Source organism: Cheilinus undulatus, linkage group 15 (assembly GCF_018320785.1).
Source record: "Cheilinus undulatus linkage group 15, ASM1832078v1, whole genome shotgun sequence".
In the NCBI taxonomy this organism is placed as follows: Eukaryota; Metazoa; Chordata; class Actinopteri; order Labriformes; family Labridae; genus Cheilinus; species Cheilinus undulatus.
In genome coordinates, this window is record NC_054879.1 from 41,675,552 (window position 1) to 41,688,996 (window position 13,445).

Sequence of the window (13,445 nt, forward strand, 5' to 3'; positions counted from 1 at the left end):
AACCCTGGATGGTCCAGATGGATGGAGTAGTGGATGGTTGGTGGATGGCCACCATGTCCCAACAAGGCTGTGACATCAGCAAGGAGGTGGCGGAGGGATGTTTTGGGCAGGATCATGGGGAGGGAGCTGGTAGGATCCCTGAAGGTGTGAAAATGACCTCGGCAAAGTATACAGAGCTTCTGACTGACCTCTTTCTACCATGGTACAAAAAGAAGAACCATGCCTTCCATAGCAAAATTATCTTCATGCATGACATGCACCATCTCATGCTGCAAAGAATCCCTCTGTGTCATTGGCTGCTATGGGCATAAAGGAGAGAATCTCATGGTGTGGCACCATCCTCCTCTGACCTCAACCCTATTGAGAACCTTTGGAGCATCCTCAAGCATGCATGGAAACTCATTCTACTGAGCTCCTAACTCTTCATTTTTGTGCATACATTAATTCCAATGGAAGCTTGAAACTTCTCAGCTATGGGATCAGCAGAGTCGGCGCTTTTACACACCATGCACCTTCGCAGTCCCTCTCTGTAGGTCTCCCACTTGGTGGCTGAGTTGCTGTTGCTCCTAAACTCTTCCACCTTCTGATAGTATCACTCATAGTTGAGTTTGGAATATCCAGCAGGGTTAAAATTTTACAAACCATCTTATTTCAAAGGTGGCGTCCATCATAGTAGCACACTTGAAGCCAATGTGCTCTTCAGACAGACCCATTTTGTATCACAGATGTTTGCAAATGGTGACTGCATGGCTAGGTGTTTGATTTTATACACCTTTAGCAACAAGTCTGACTGAAGCACCTGAATTAAAAAATATTAGTTGTGGCCAAATACTTTTTTCCATAAAGTGTACGTACCTTTTGCTTTTGTTTTTACTTTTACATTATGTTGTTTACATCTAATAACAAAACTGTGTAGCCCTTTGGTCTTCATAAAAGGCATGTTATCTTTTAGATTAACTCAGCTATTGGTTTGTACAATTCTTCTAGTACTATCAAGTATTTCCATATCACAGTGACCCTTCACTGACTGTTTAACTTCCATACATTAACCTACAACCTCACCATAGCTCATGCTCATGATGACATTGCAGAAAATCAGACTTGGCTGGAGCTGAATGTGTTGGAGCTTTCAGACAGCACAGCCTCCTGGACCATTTATACAAGGTCATTTCCTACCTGCATAGATGCAGCCATTACTACGGTATATAAACTACCAGATAGCTACCCATACTTTAGTGTTTTTAATCTATGAAACTGGTGGCTCAGCCATGACTTGTCCCCATCCCTCGCTTTCTTATTCTTGTCCATGGGAACCTCAGTTTAATCTTCCCCTGGTGCACACTGGCATGCAAAACGATACATCTCTTGGGTTGTAATATAAACACAGCAGTGAACATGAACAATAGCTCGAGGGTCAAACAGCAGGTCAGCCATGCAGCCTGGCAGCTCACCAAATGACTTGGCAGAGCATGAGCTGGTTTCCTGCACATGGACAATGAAGCAGCAGCACCTACAGTCTGACATGTTTAGCTGGAGCATGACATGTCGGTGATTCTCTCACAGCTGCTCACTCATGTCTTACTGTTGTTGTTTCACACTCTACGCCTTCTGTGCTTTTTAATTGAGTCCTAAAAGAAGATAATATCCTTTTTGTGCATTTTATCTCATTTCAGAGTCTGCATGCCATGGAGAGTCATGTCATGATCAAGTTTCTGCCCACCATCCTGAATCAGCTGTTCAGGGTGCTAACCAGTGCCACCCAGGAGGACGTGGCTGTCAATGTAACAAGGCAAGTTTTCTCAAGAATGTCTTTGACTTCATGGTTTACAATTAGAGACGTTTAAGTTACAGAAAGGAAATTAATGATCATTTTGACACAAATTAAAACTGGCTCAGTAATATCACTAGGACATTTTCTGACTCATACACTGCAAAAACTGAAATCTTATTTAGTATGTTTGTCTAATTTCTTTAAAGGTTTCTCATTCCAGTTATCATAAGAAAAATTCGCCTGACTAGTCCAAATGAATTTCTTACTCGATGAAAAAAAAAAGCAAAAGAAAGCATAAATATTTTTAAAGAATAAAAAGATCTGCTCATGTAGCTGTAAAAAATTTTGCTTGAAAGAAGCCTTTAAATGAGATGTTTATATCTACCGTGAATTGGAAAGTGCATCTTATTTCACTGAAAGGTACAAGGAAAGCCAGTTTCAAAGCCAGAGAACTTTTTTGTTTTTACAGACATAACCAGGGCTTAACATTTATTTTTTAAAGAACCATCCACTGTGGCTAGTAGGTTTCCAAATTAGCTAGCCATTCAGAATTTTCACAAGTCACAGTTTTCTTGTGGAAAATAATTTATATATGATTACGTCTGACTAAAGCATGCTAAAATTAAGTCCATAGATCTGCAATCCTTTGATATTTACATGGACACTCATCTTCCTACTATTTTTCTACTGTTACACTATTTTTTCTCATCCACCTTAAAGAAAACACAAAGTGACCGACAAAGTTTGTAGTCTTATAAAAAGCGGGCATAAGCTGGCACTTTGCAATTATTTTGGGAGAGAATTGCCCCTTTGTTGTATGTGCAAAAACAGCCTCAATGCAATAAGTATCTACCACTGATCACAAACACTGGCGCTAACAGCCAAGCCTAGTTAGAATTAAGCACACAGGGGCGCAGGTGGCCAAATGGTTGGGGCGTGCCCCATGTACGTGGACGGCTCAGGTTCGAATCCAGCCTGAGGCCCTTTGCTGTATGTCTCTCCCCCGCTCTCATCCCTGTTTCCGACTCTATCCACTATCCTCCTCTATCGAATAAAGGCACAAAAATGTGCAAAATAAACCTTTAATAATAAAAAAGAATTAAGCACACAGGATGTGTCACCTATAACATTTGGAAAACCAGCATAGAGAATATAGTCTTCCTGGCTGAACTTATTCTAAGCTTATTGTTTGTTTCATGTGTCAGGAATAAAAACTGTTAAAAGTGTCCTTCTTTGTTTTGTGCTGCAAACTGCTTGCAAGGCATTCTGAGATAGCCTGCAGCATTAACCAGGAGGCCTCTTTTTCACAACTTTTCTCCCTATTTCATCCACAAGACAAAAACGGGGGTAGCAAATACACTCATGGAGTGCAATTTTTTATTGTTCTTAATTCAAAATAAGAAGAAAGAAATAGAGCATGATGGAGCTGAGCAGTCTCTCTATTAATCTTTTGTTATTCTTTTGATTGGAGCCCCATGGGAGCAGATTTTATATACTGTGCCTTTAAGGAAAGTTTTATGTGAGTTTTTGTTGTGCAATGTAAATTTCCACTTATTATTATATTTGAAACTTTTGTACAAGAAAAATATTCTGAAATAGTTATTTATATACAGTGCCTGATGAAATCTGACATTGGAAACATCTTCCATATTGCTGAGTGTGAGGAATGTGTTTATAAAAACTATCTAAATAAGGCCTTCAGCTTCTTCATCCTCACACATGCTTTTCTTTTCATTGTTTCATTCTAGAGTCATGATTCATGTTGTGGCCCAGTGCCATGAGGAGGGGCTGGAGCACTACCTGAGGTCGTATGTGAAGGTAAAATATACATGCTGCAATCTTAATTTTGTGTTTTAACTAAAGAATTCTCATAGTTGTCTCTGCACATTCCTGTCACAGTATGTATTCAAGACTGAGCCGTACACGTCGTCCAACAGCCGAACAGTGCACGAGGAGCTGGCAAAGGCAATGACAGCTATCCTGAAGCCTTCCACCGACTTTCTCACGAGTAACAAGCTCCTCAAGGTAATGTTTCTATGTGTTTTTAAAGGATTACAGAGCATGTGATTATAATTGACATGGATTTCCTTTTTATTGTTCTCTGATTGATGTTTGTCTGCCCTGCAGTACTCCTGGTATTTCTTTGAAGCCTTAGTCAAGTCCATGGCTCAGCACTTGATTGAAAGCTGTAAAGTGAAGGTAAGTCTGCCACAACATGTGTTTGACTCAGGGGTGTCCGCCCTGTGTGTGTTATACTGAGGCTAAGCTTCTTCACAGAAGCTCACAACATGCCAGGTCTTGTGGACAGCCACAGCACCACAGTCAAAGTATTACGTATCCACAGGCTGCCCGACACCGCTGTTCAGTTTAATTAGACGCGTTTTCATACCCCTTAAGCAACCACATCCCTGTGTTTAACCTCCGATGGTGTAATACGGAGGCTTAAGTGGAGACAGAGGGGAGTAAATCCTCAACAGAAGGAGGTCACAGCAGTCTGGGAACTGGGAAGTTTCAGTACAAGACTGGACTTTTTTTTCTTATAATAGTCATATAAAAAAAAAATTCTCTTTATGACTCCAAATTTTCTTATGCCAGCTATGTCTTCAAGCACACCTGTCACTAATAAAACTGAAATCTTAAAATCCAGTTATTTTTTAGACAAGTCGCATTGTCATTTTTAAACATTACTCAAAAAGGTTTTTTTGGGGACTATTTTCACCCATGGATGAATACGTTTGCACTCCATGAAATAAGGAGCATTTTTACGGAGAAGGACAGTTGTTTTGTTGGATCAACTTAAATAAAGTTCAGTCAGGACCACTTGCAAGAAACATGCTTTCAGTTATAACTTAGCAGTTCTTAATTTGCATTTATCGCTGTCTTTTATATTTGGCGGTGCGGCTGTTCTGACATCCCCCCGCCCTTCCAGAGCCCACATGGAAGGCTGTAAGCAGGAACAGCACCTTTCTTGTGCCTACAAGGAAAGCCTGAGGCAGGGAGAGAAGCAGCAGCAAAAAAAAAAAAAAAAAAAAAACCTGAGCAGAGCAGTCATCAGTGAAAATAGATTGACACTGATTAAGTTGGAGGCAGAATAAAGGAGGAGCTGGGGTGGAGGAGGGTTGCAGCAGCTTGTAGAGGTGATGATGCCGTGATCCTTGCGGTTACTAAGGATGTCCTTGTGAAGGCTCTTAACTTGCTAAGTGAGGAGGCTGAAGCATAGGTAATGCATGCCTAATGGGCCAAAACAAGTATCCAGGCGTTTGGGGATGTCTTGGATGCTGCCCCACAGATTGGCTGTTGGATTCGTCTATATTCTTTATTTGGGTATTTTTGAGCCATGAGAAGAGTATTTTAGAAATCCTCATAGAAGTAATTTTGCTTGAGATTAACTATTTATTTCCTCTTTTGTCCTGATGCCTCAGCTGTCCAGGAATCAGCGCTTCTCAGCATCCTTCCATCACACAGTGGAGACTCTGGTCAACATGATGATGCCACACATCACTCAGAAATACAAAGACAACCTGGATGCTGCCAGGAACGCCAACCACAGCCTTGCAGTCTTTATCAAGGTCAGCATCCAAATAAGCTGTGCATGTCCAAAAGAAAGGCATGCACACATGCATACAGTGAATTATTTACTATAGACAATAATAGAATGGCTTTTCTCTCGTCTGTAGCGGTGTTTCAACCTGATGGACAGAGGCTTTGTGTTCAAGCAGATCAACAACTACATCAACTGCTTCATGCCTGGAGATCCAAAGGTACTGACAAACAAAAAAAAAAAAAAACATTTTTAGAAATGCATTTTAAATCAGCTAGTTTATAAGAATTTGTTTTTGCCTTTTCTGGTATCTCTTATAGACGCTGTTTGAGTTCAGGTTTGAGTTTCTGCGTGTTGTTTGCAACCACGAGCACTACGTCCCTTTAAACCTGCCCATGCCTTTTGGAAAGGGAAGGATACTGAGATTTCAAGGTGAGAAGACTTTAAGAACAAACAGCTGAAATAAATTCACTGAGGCAGCTGAATGTACTTTTACTGAATGTACTTTGTGTCTTTATTGTTCTTTAAGTAGCTTTGTTATCTCCTGATGATACAGTGGAGTCAGATGATACTGTAGTAGGTAGGTGAAAGAGTGCCGCTGTCCATCATCTCATTATAGAGCAGACCTGAACCGAATCACTCAATGAACTGATTGTTCTGTTTGAAATCTGCCTTAATATCCGTATGTATGTATTCGGGAGCTGAGACCAGCTCTTTTTGCAGATTTTTGTGATTATCTGTGCAATGATTGTCGTCTGTTTTGAAGCATTTTGTAGTTCAAGCGGCTGTTTACCTTGCATTACAATCTGACGATCTGAGCCTTAATGCAGCACACCTCAATGTGTCCTGAGGATGGATTATGACCTGACATACAGAGGTGCTCTGGCACACTTTTGTCCACATTGGGATTGTGGTCATGTTTTGAACCCCTCTCTCAACTGGGAGGACAAAGCCTCCCCGGCTAGATATTGATAATGGTGCAGTCTAATCAAAACCTGGTGGCACTCACTACATAGAAGACAGGGAAGTGAATCCTGGTCTCAAATACTCAATGGAAATGCATTCTGAATGCGAAGTGTAAATCTGCTTCTTGTGGAATGTATGTTAATGCAAGGTGTAAACAGCCTCAGGGATTAAGAAAAAGTATCAAGAAATTCTTTCATTCCTAAGAAATCACATCCTCTTAATGCCTATATTCTTAAAGATTATATAGAAGTAGACAATATAGGCTAGTTTATGTGATACTTCTGATTTATGGCAATCTCCTGAGTGTAATTTGCTTTACTTGTTTAAAAAAAATTTCAACAACAATCTGTGAACAGCTGTTCAATCATAAGCTTCAGTTCTGCTCATCCGTTGATGTGTAACAGACGCAGATCTGTAAAATATAAATTCCATGCTTTTGTATGTGTTTTTATGTCATATAGATCAGTGTTTTCCAACCATTTTTCTTGGAGCCCCCCCCCACGTGTACCTAAGAAAAGCAGCCCTCCCCACCCAGGACCCAAGAGAGAGGAAAAAGGGACACACTGCTGCCAAAAATCCACATAGATTTTAATTGTTTCACTGATAAAGCCATTTTCTTCTTAAAAGACCTTTGCATAAACTACTTAAATGCTTTATCATAGTTTTAGGCAATATTTGCAAATCTAATTTTTGCAGCCTCAGAGCAGGCAAAGCCTAAGATCTTTGGCGGCCCCCTTGGGGGTCCTGGAACCCAGGTTGGGAACCAATGATAGATGAATCATTTGCCAGTAGGTGTACACAATATTAATTTTTTATTTTAGATAAACCAATATTTCTGGACTCATTTTAGCCAATACTGATACCCTGTTATTCTGTACAAGAACGTACTCTTTTATCTTCTTTGGACAGTCTTTTTTCTTTTTGAAAGCAGACATAAAAATAGACTAAAGACATTCAATAAAGATCGATAGATAACAGGTAAATTATTTTTAAATACAGGCATTAAGTGACAAAAAAATACACATTTATTTGGATTACATGTACAATACATGCAAAATTAGACTAACTCTGAAATCAAGTTTAATCTGCCTTTCGAGAGCTACAAACAGTTAGCATTACATAGCTAGGCTAGCTTTATTAAAGTAATGCAGAAAAATAAAGGATTAATTAAACAAGTTTGCAAGCTGGTTTCATTAGATAATGTAGAGTGGCTCTATGAAATAACACAAAAGCACATTCATCTTATGTGCAAAAATATCAAACCAGCCATAGTTCATACCTTTTGTCCTTAGAGGATCACCTTAAAGTTTCAGTTTCCATTAATACCAGTGAAAGTTCAGAACTCTTCAGCTAAGGAATCAGCGGAGTGGCGGCGGCTTTTACCCACCATGTGCCCTAGCAGTCATTGACCCCAGTCTGTGATTTTGCATGGTCTACATCGTTGCTGAGTTGCTGCTGTTCCTAAATGCTTCCACTTTCTAATAACATCACTTACAGTTGACAGTGGAATATAATACCATTCTTAAAGTGGCATCAGTCCCAGTACCATGCTTGAAGTCACTGAGCTCTTTAGAACAACCTATTTTGTATCACAAATGTTAGCAAACACAGACTGCATGGCCGGGTGCTTGATTTTATACGCCTGTGGCAACAGGTCTGATTGAAACACCTGAATACAATAATTAACAGGTGGCCAAATATTTTTGTCCATCTTATTTGATATCATCATTGATATTCCTGATAAATAAATGATACATTTCCTCCACCCAGACCTTCAGCTGGATTACTCGCTGACTGATGACTTTTGCAAGAACCACTTCCTGGTTGGGCTGCTGCTCAGGGAGGTCAGTGCAGCTCTGCAGGAGTTCAGGGAGATCCGTCAGATAGCCATCCATGTCCTGAAGAGTCTGATGATTAAGCACACGTTTGATGACCGCTACACCTCCAAAGTAAGGGCATCCTACCTTTCAGTGTCATTTCCTTTAAATCTCTGATGAGGGTGGGTGTGTTGTCTGCAGACTTTGTGAAGAGGCATACTTGTTTTTCAGAGCCAGCAGGCCAGGTTGGCCACACTGTATTTGCCCTTGTTTGGTCTGCTCCAGGAGAATGTCAACAGGCTGAATGTGAAGGAAGTTACTCCATTTCCCATCAACCACTCCAACAATGTAAGGGAGACACCTAGTGGACTCTTTTGGTATTACTGTATCTGTTGTATGCACTCTTGCTTGTGGCCATATCTCAAAATTATACCTTTTTAAATATACAAGACCAATTTAACTTTTTACAGCCAGAATCAAATCAAAATATAGTAGAAATTCCTTGTAATACATAAGAAACCTTTTAAATGGAACCAGCCAACATGAAATTACTGTGTCTGTCATTTTTAAACATCCATCTTGAGTTAAAACCATAAAACCTACATCCAAGCAGGACTTGAGTATTTGAACTTTTAAGAATTTAGCGCCTATCCTGTTGTGAATTAAGCTTCTTGACTTTTTCCCCCTCAGAATGGGAGAGAAGATTTACTTTTCACCAATGCTCTGATGACACCACCCCGGTCCAGCACCTTTCTGGACACCAGCTTACACAAAGATGTGTTTGGAGCCATCTCCGGCACCTGTGAGTGGAGAAAAAAGATTCTGAGAAAGTAATTACACCTAGTGATTTCTTTTAATTTCAATGCACCATTCTTCCCTCTTCTTCCTACAGCCTCCCCTCACACATCATCAACCCCCAACATAAACTCAGTGCGTCATGCAGACTCTCGTGGCTCTCTCATCAGCACAGATTCTGCCAACAGCCTGCTGGAGAGGAACGACAAGGGCAACTCACTGGACAAGGTAGGTTTTAGAAAGTGCTGCATTACGCCTGTATAGTCAGATCAAGCTCAGGGATATTAGAGGCCTGTTTGTTGTATCATAACAGAAAGTATTAACCTTTAATTCCCCTACCTTACCTGTACGGCTGGCAGGCAGAGAAGTTTGCACGGAGACACTCTGTCAATGTCCTACACGACTTACAGGACTCTGAGGAGACCGTGCTTTCTGTACGCACCAAACGTGTCACCATGGACTTCTCCCTGCTCTCTGTTCCCTGGGTGTCAGACGACACCCTGCAGCCCAGCATTTCACTTCAAGTACTGAACTTTCCTCACACAGTTGTCCTCCCCTCCAGGAGTGTCCCACCTGGGAGTGTCCTTGTGTGCTAAGCCCTTTATTTCCAGATGATGACTTGTTTATTCTCTGGTGTCTGAAGGCAGCCTTGTTGTATAACTGGGCATCCAAGGGTTTCTCTCTGCCACTTTTCCAGATGTTCACAAGCATGCATGCTAAGAGGATTTCTCACTGCAGTTCCCTCGTGTGTGCTGTGTCATTATCTGCTTTCACTCTGAGACAGCCTCAGGATAAATCTGAGGTCTATTGCTGTCAGAAATCAGATTTTGAGGTCCGTGTCCTTGTGTGTTTAAGCTTTAATTGATGTTTTGTAGTTTTTATCGCAAAAGCACAGAGGTAAAAGGCAACTATAAAAATGACAGCCATCTTTTCAAGAAAGCTCACTTTAGCCCTGGGGTATCCATTCTCAAAAACACTGATTGAGAAGCCAAAGCCACAGCCTCATGCTTTCCACTAAGTCATCCTCAGCCAGTCTCATGGTCTAGACGAACTGCTGGCAAAGGAGCGTGCCTGGTATACCGCCAACCCCCCTTACAGTGGTAGAGCTGCTGTTCCACTGCTTAGGTTCTGTTTTCTTTCTTTTGCCTTTTTGTCAGCTGGGAGAAATGGGTTTCCAGCTGCAGTTTTTCCACAGTACCTTTAACCCAGTAACATCTGAGTGAATGACCACTATAATGTTGCACAGCCACTGTACTGACACCTTCAGAAGAGTCTTGTTTGAAAACATATAAAGTGCTCTATATCCCGTAGAGAGGGGGTGTCCAAAGGCTGGCCGGGCCTCTTGGATATACCTCGTCTTTATTGTGTTGACATTATTTAAACCAATCTGAGGTTAAGAAATGTTGTGTAATTTAATATGCTGTAAGAAAAATAGCCACACCAATTGCTGGTAATATAAATGACTAATCATTGTTGAGGATTTTGGGCCAGCTGATCAGATTTCAGGGGGCCCTGGTCGACCCTAGCTACCAATTTATCAGTCACTGTTCAAAATGTGAACAACAGCACGCATCAATGAGATGAGATGCTAAAAACTAATCTCATCATGTAGACTCCAAACAGGATGAAAATACACAAAGCTGCCAAACTTTTTAGGAGTCTTGGTGTTTAAAGATGATTTGCATGATGTACTTGGTACATCAGACTTTTTAGATGCAACAGATAGTGGAGCAAAGGAGCACAATTTGTGCTGCTTTTCATGGGCCCTGGCAGCAGACTGGTCATCTGAGACACCATATATCTCAGAAAGGAAGTTCTGTAATTTGCGACTACAATGCATTTCAAATTCTAGTTTTTTTTCCCCCGCAAATTCAACTTTATTCTTAAACAAAGTCTGGCACTTACATTCATGAAATAGCCCCAATGGAAATATTACAGACTAAGAAACATTTATTTATTTATTTTAAACTCAGAGGATCCGGAATTAGTATAGACCTGTGTTAGAAGTAGTTGCACAAACGGTGGCTCGCTTTAGCTTCACTAGCTTTAGCTAAGACAAACATACAGTGCTTAACAAATTTATTAGACCACCCTTACCCTAACCAAATTAAGGTTTATGCCACAGCTGCCCTAAATTAACAGCATTGGTAATTAACAAAATCATTTTTTATGTTTCTGCAATGGTTAATACACCAATATGTAGAAGCTCTTTAACCCAAATGATATTTTTAATGCTAAAATATAATTATTATTGTTATCCATGAATTTCAAATTTACTGATTTACAAAAAAAACTGAACAAATAGTAAAGCACATTCATATTTTTTGATTAATATGTCAAATTATAGTTATTTACTTGCATTCCTGAACAGAAAAATTAGTTTTATTGGTTGAATGTTATGCTTGATCCATTTCCAACTTCTCAGAGAAGCCCAGTGAGCCGGCTCAGATTTGGGTGAATTCAGTTTGAAATCCCTCATTCCTGTTCAAAATGGTAAAACGTGGAGAGCTCACTGAAAATGAAAGAGTCCGCATTAAAGCACTTCATGATGCTGGATGGCCTCTGAGACAAATATGACGGGTGGTCTAATAAATTTGTTAAGCACTGTAGCTACACTAGCTCCATAAATAATGATACTATATAAGCCAATGTAGCTAAGTTAGCTTTAGGAATGTGAGCTTAAGCAAACATAGCTGAAGCTAACATTGCTATGTCGATGACGCACTTCATAGCTTACACAGCTGCTTTGTGGGCTAAGCTTTAGCTATGTAGCTACATTATCTAGCTAATATATACTTTTAGCAACGTGAGATTGAGCGTTGAGTTTTAGAAATCTGAGCTTTAGCAAATGTAGCATTACGAGACTTAGCTGCACAGGTAACGTGTATATAGCTTACTTAGCTGGTTGGTGAGCTTAGCTTCAGCTACATTAGCTAGATAGCTACATTATGTACTTAGCTCTGTTATCTATGTAGCTTACACAGCTAACGGAGCTACGTAAGCTACGTTTAATTACATTAGAATGTTTTCATTGAGGACAACCTTTTTTTTTTCTTTAAACGTACTGTTTATTCAGCTTTATTTAATGTTTTGTCATTCAATTATGCAGGTCAAGTGTTTTCATTCTTAACTTTTGCTAACAGTTATGTTAACCCTTACCCTATCCATAAACAAAAGTTTTAGTTTCATCTCAAAATACGCCGTCTCAGATGAATGGTGTCAGATTCCGATAGAAATGAAACATCTACTGCCTGACTGATTTGCTTTTAGCTGCTGTAATCCATTTGTCTTAATTTTTCTGGGCATTACAAATCAAGGTATCATTATTTTGCTGGTCCACATGTTTACCATTTAAGCTATCATCTCAACTTAGTCATGAAAACCTACATCAACAAATTCTTACTGTCAAAATGTTTGTTTACAGAATTAATATACCAGCACCAACTACTGTTAGAACTAAGAAGTACAACACAGTCAATAAAAAGCCTTGTGTTCTAATGCAGGCCATATTTCATTTTATTTTATAAATACACCCCTGCACCCCTATAGTATAGCAACACAGAACTTTTTAATCATATCTTAATGCCACCATCAACAATATTTCAAAAACTGCGTTTGGAAAAATGCCTTTTTGGCCTTATAAGGCATTAAAATGGGCTAAATCATTTATGTAAATGTACACGTGTATTGTATATATGTATGTCTGTGCCTAACTCTACCATTTCCCCTCAGAACCAGCCCGCCTCAACACTGGGCAGTACCCTCCTGAGATGTGATAAACTGGACCAGGCCGAGATCAAGAGCCTCCTCATGTGCTTCTTACATGTTCTCAAAAGCATGTCTGAGGGTAAAATCTTGCTTAATCTCTCTCCGCATCATGCTGGTTGTGTTTAAGTATCTCTTCTGCTCTGTTGTTCCTGTCTGGTGCTAAACTCTTTGCTTGTAGTCAAATTAAAATGTTAATGTCAGTCTCTGTGTCTTTCAGATGCCCTGTTCACATACTGGAACAAAGCCACATCTGCTGAGTTAATGGACTTCTTCACCTTAATAGAGTAAGACGGCTTTGACAGCTTTTATGACAATCCTGAAATTACAAATAAAGTTTCTAGTTTGTTGGGCTGACCTTCTCCCCTTATTTCTCTCTCAGAGTGTGTCTCCATCAGTTCAGATACATGGGGAAAAGATACATTGCAAGGTAATGTTGACATGCCATTCATGTGATTTTTTATGTGTTATTTAATTTAGACTGCGTTCAACTCTTGATGAAAGACTGGTCTATCAGTTGCAACATCTTTTTATGTTATATTGTAAGTTTGTTATTTCATATAATGTTGGAAAAAAATGTTTAAAGATACTTCCTATTACTGTAGAAATTAAAGTAGTCTACTGTTAGTCGGGAATCACTGATCTAGTTGATTTTAAGAGAATAAATCATTTTCTTGATTAACTCATTGAACTTCTTGCAATACGTGACAGCAGTAAAGCTACCTACTGCTTTACTTTCACATCACTTGTTCTAATCTTTAATGGCTAATGTTTTTGAGATTTGAAGCGA

At 39.7% G+C, this 13,445-nt stretch overlaps 1 protein-coding gene across 2 annotated transcripts in view; it reads left to right on the plus strand.

Annotated features, from left to right (window-relative positions):
- Positions 1-13,445, plus strand: part of zmp:0000001200 (dedicator of cytokinesis protein 9) — a 130,809-nt gene that overhangs the window by 101,231 nt on the left and 16,133 nt on the right. For both annotated transcript variants that reach the window (XM_041807469.1, XM_041807470.1), the window contains exons 24-37: positions 1,674-1,789; positions 3,520-3,589; positions 3,671-3,796; positions 3,899-3,970; positions 5,194-5,340; positions 5,449-5,532; positions 5,633-5,744; positions 8,049-8,227; positions 8,327-8,443; positions 8,786-8,897; positions 8,988-9,118; positions 12,623-12,737; positions 12,876-12,942; positions 13,038-13,085. In XM_041807469.1, the coding sequence (XP_041663403.1) occupies positions 1,674-1,789; positions 3,520-3,589; positions 3,671-3,796; positions 3,899-3,970; positions 5,194-5,340; positions 5,449-5,532; positions 5,633-5,744; positions 8,049-8,227; positions 8,327-8,443; positions 8,786-8,897; positions 8,988-9,118; positions 12,623-12,737; positions 12,876-12,942; positions 13,038-13,085 (1,496 nt within the window). The remainder of the gene's footprint in view (positions 1-1,673; positions 1,790-3,519; positions 3,590-3,670; positions 3,797-3,898; positions 3,971-5,193; positions 5,341-5,448; positions 5,533-5,632; positions 5,745-8,048; positions 8,228-8,326; positions 8,444-8,785; positions 8,898-8,987; positions 9,119-12,622; positions 12,738-12,875; positions 12,943-13,037; positions 13,086-13,445) is intronic.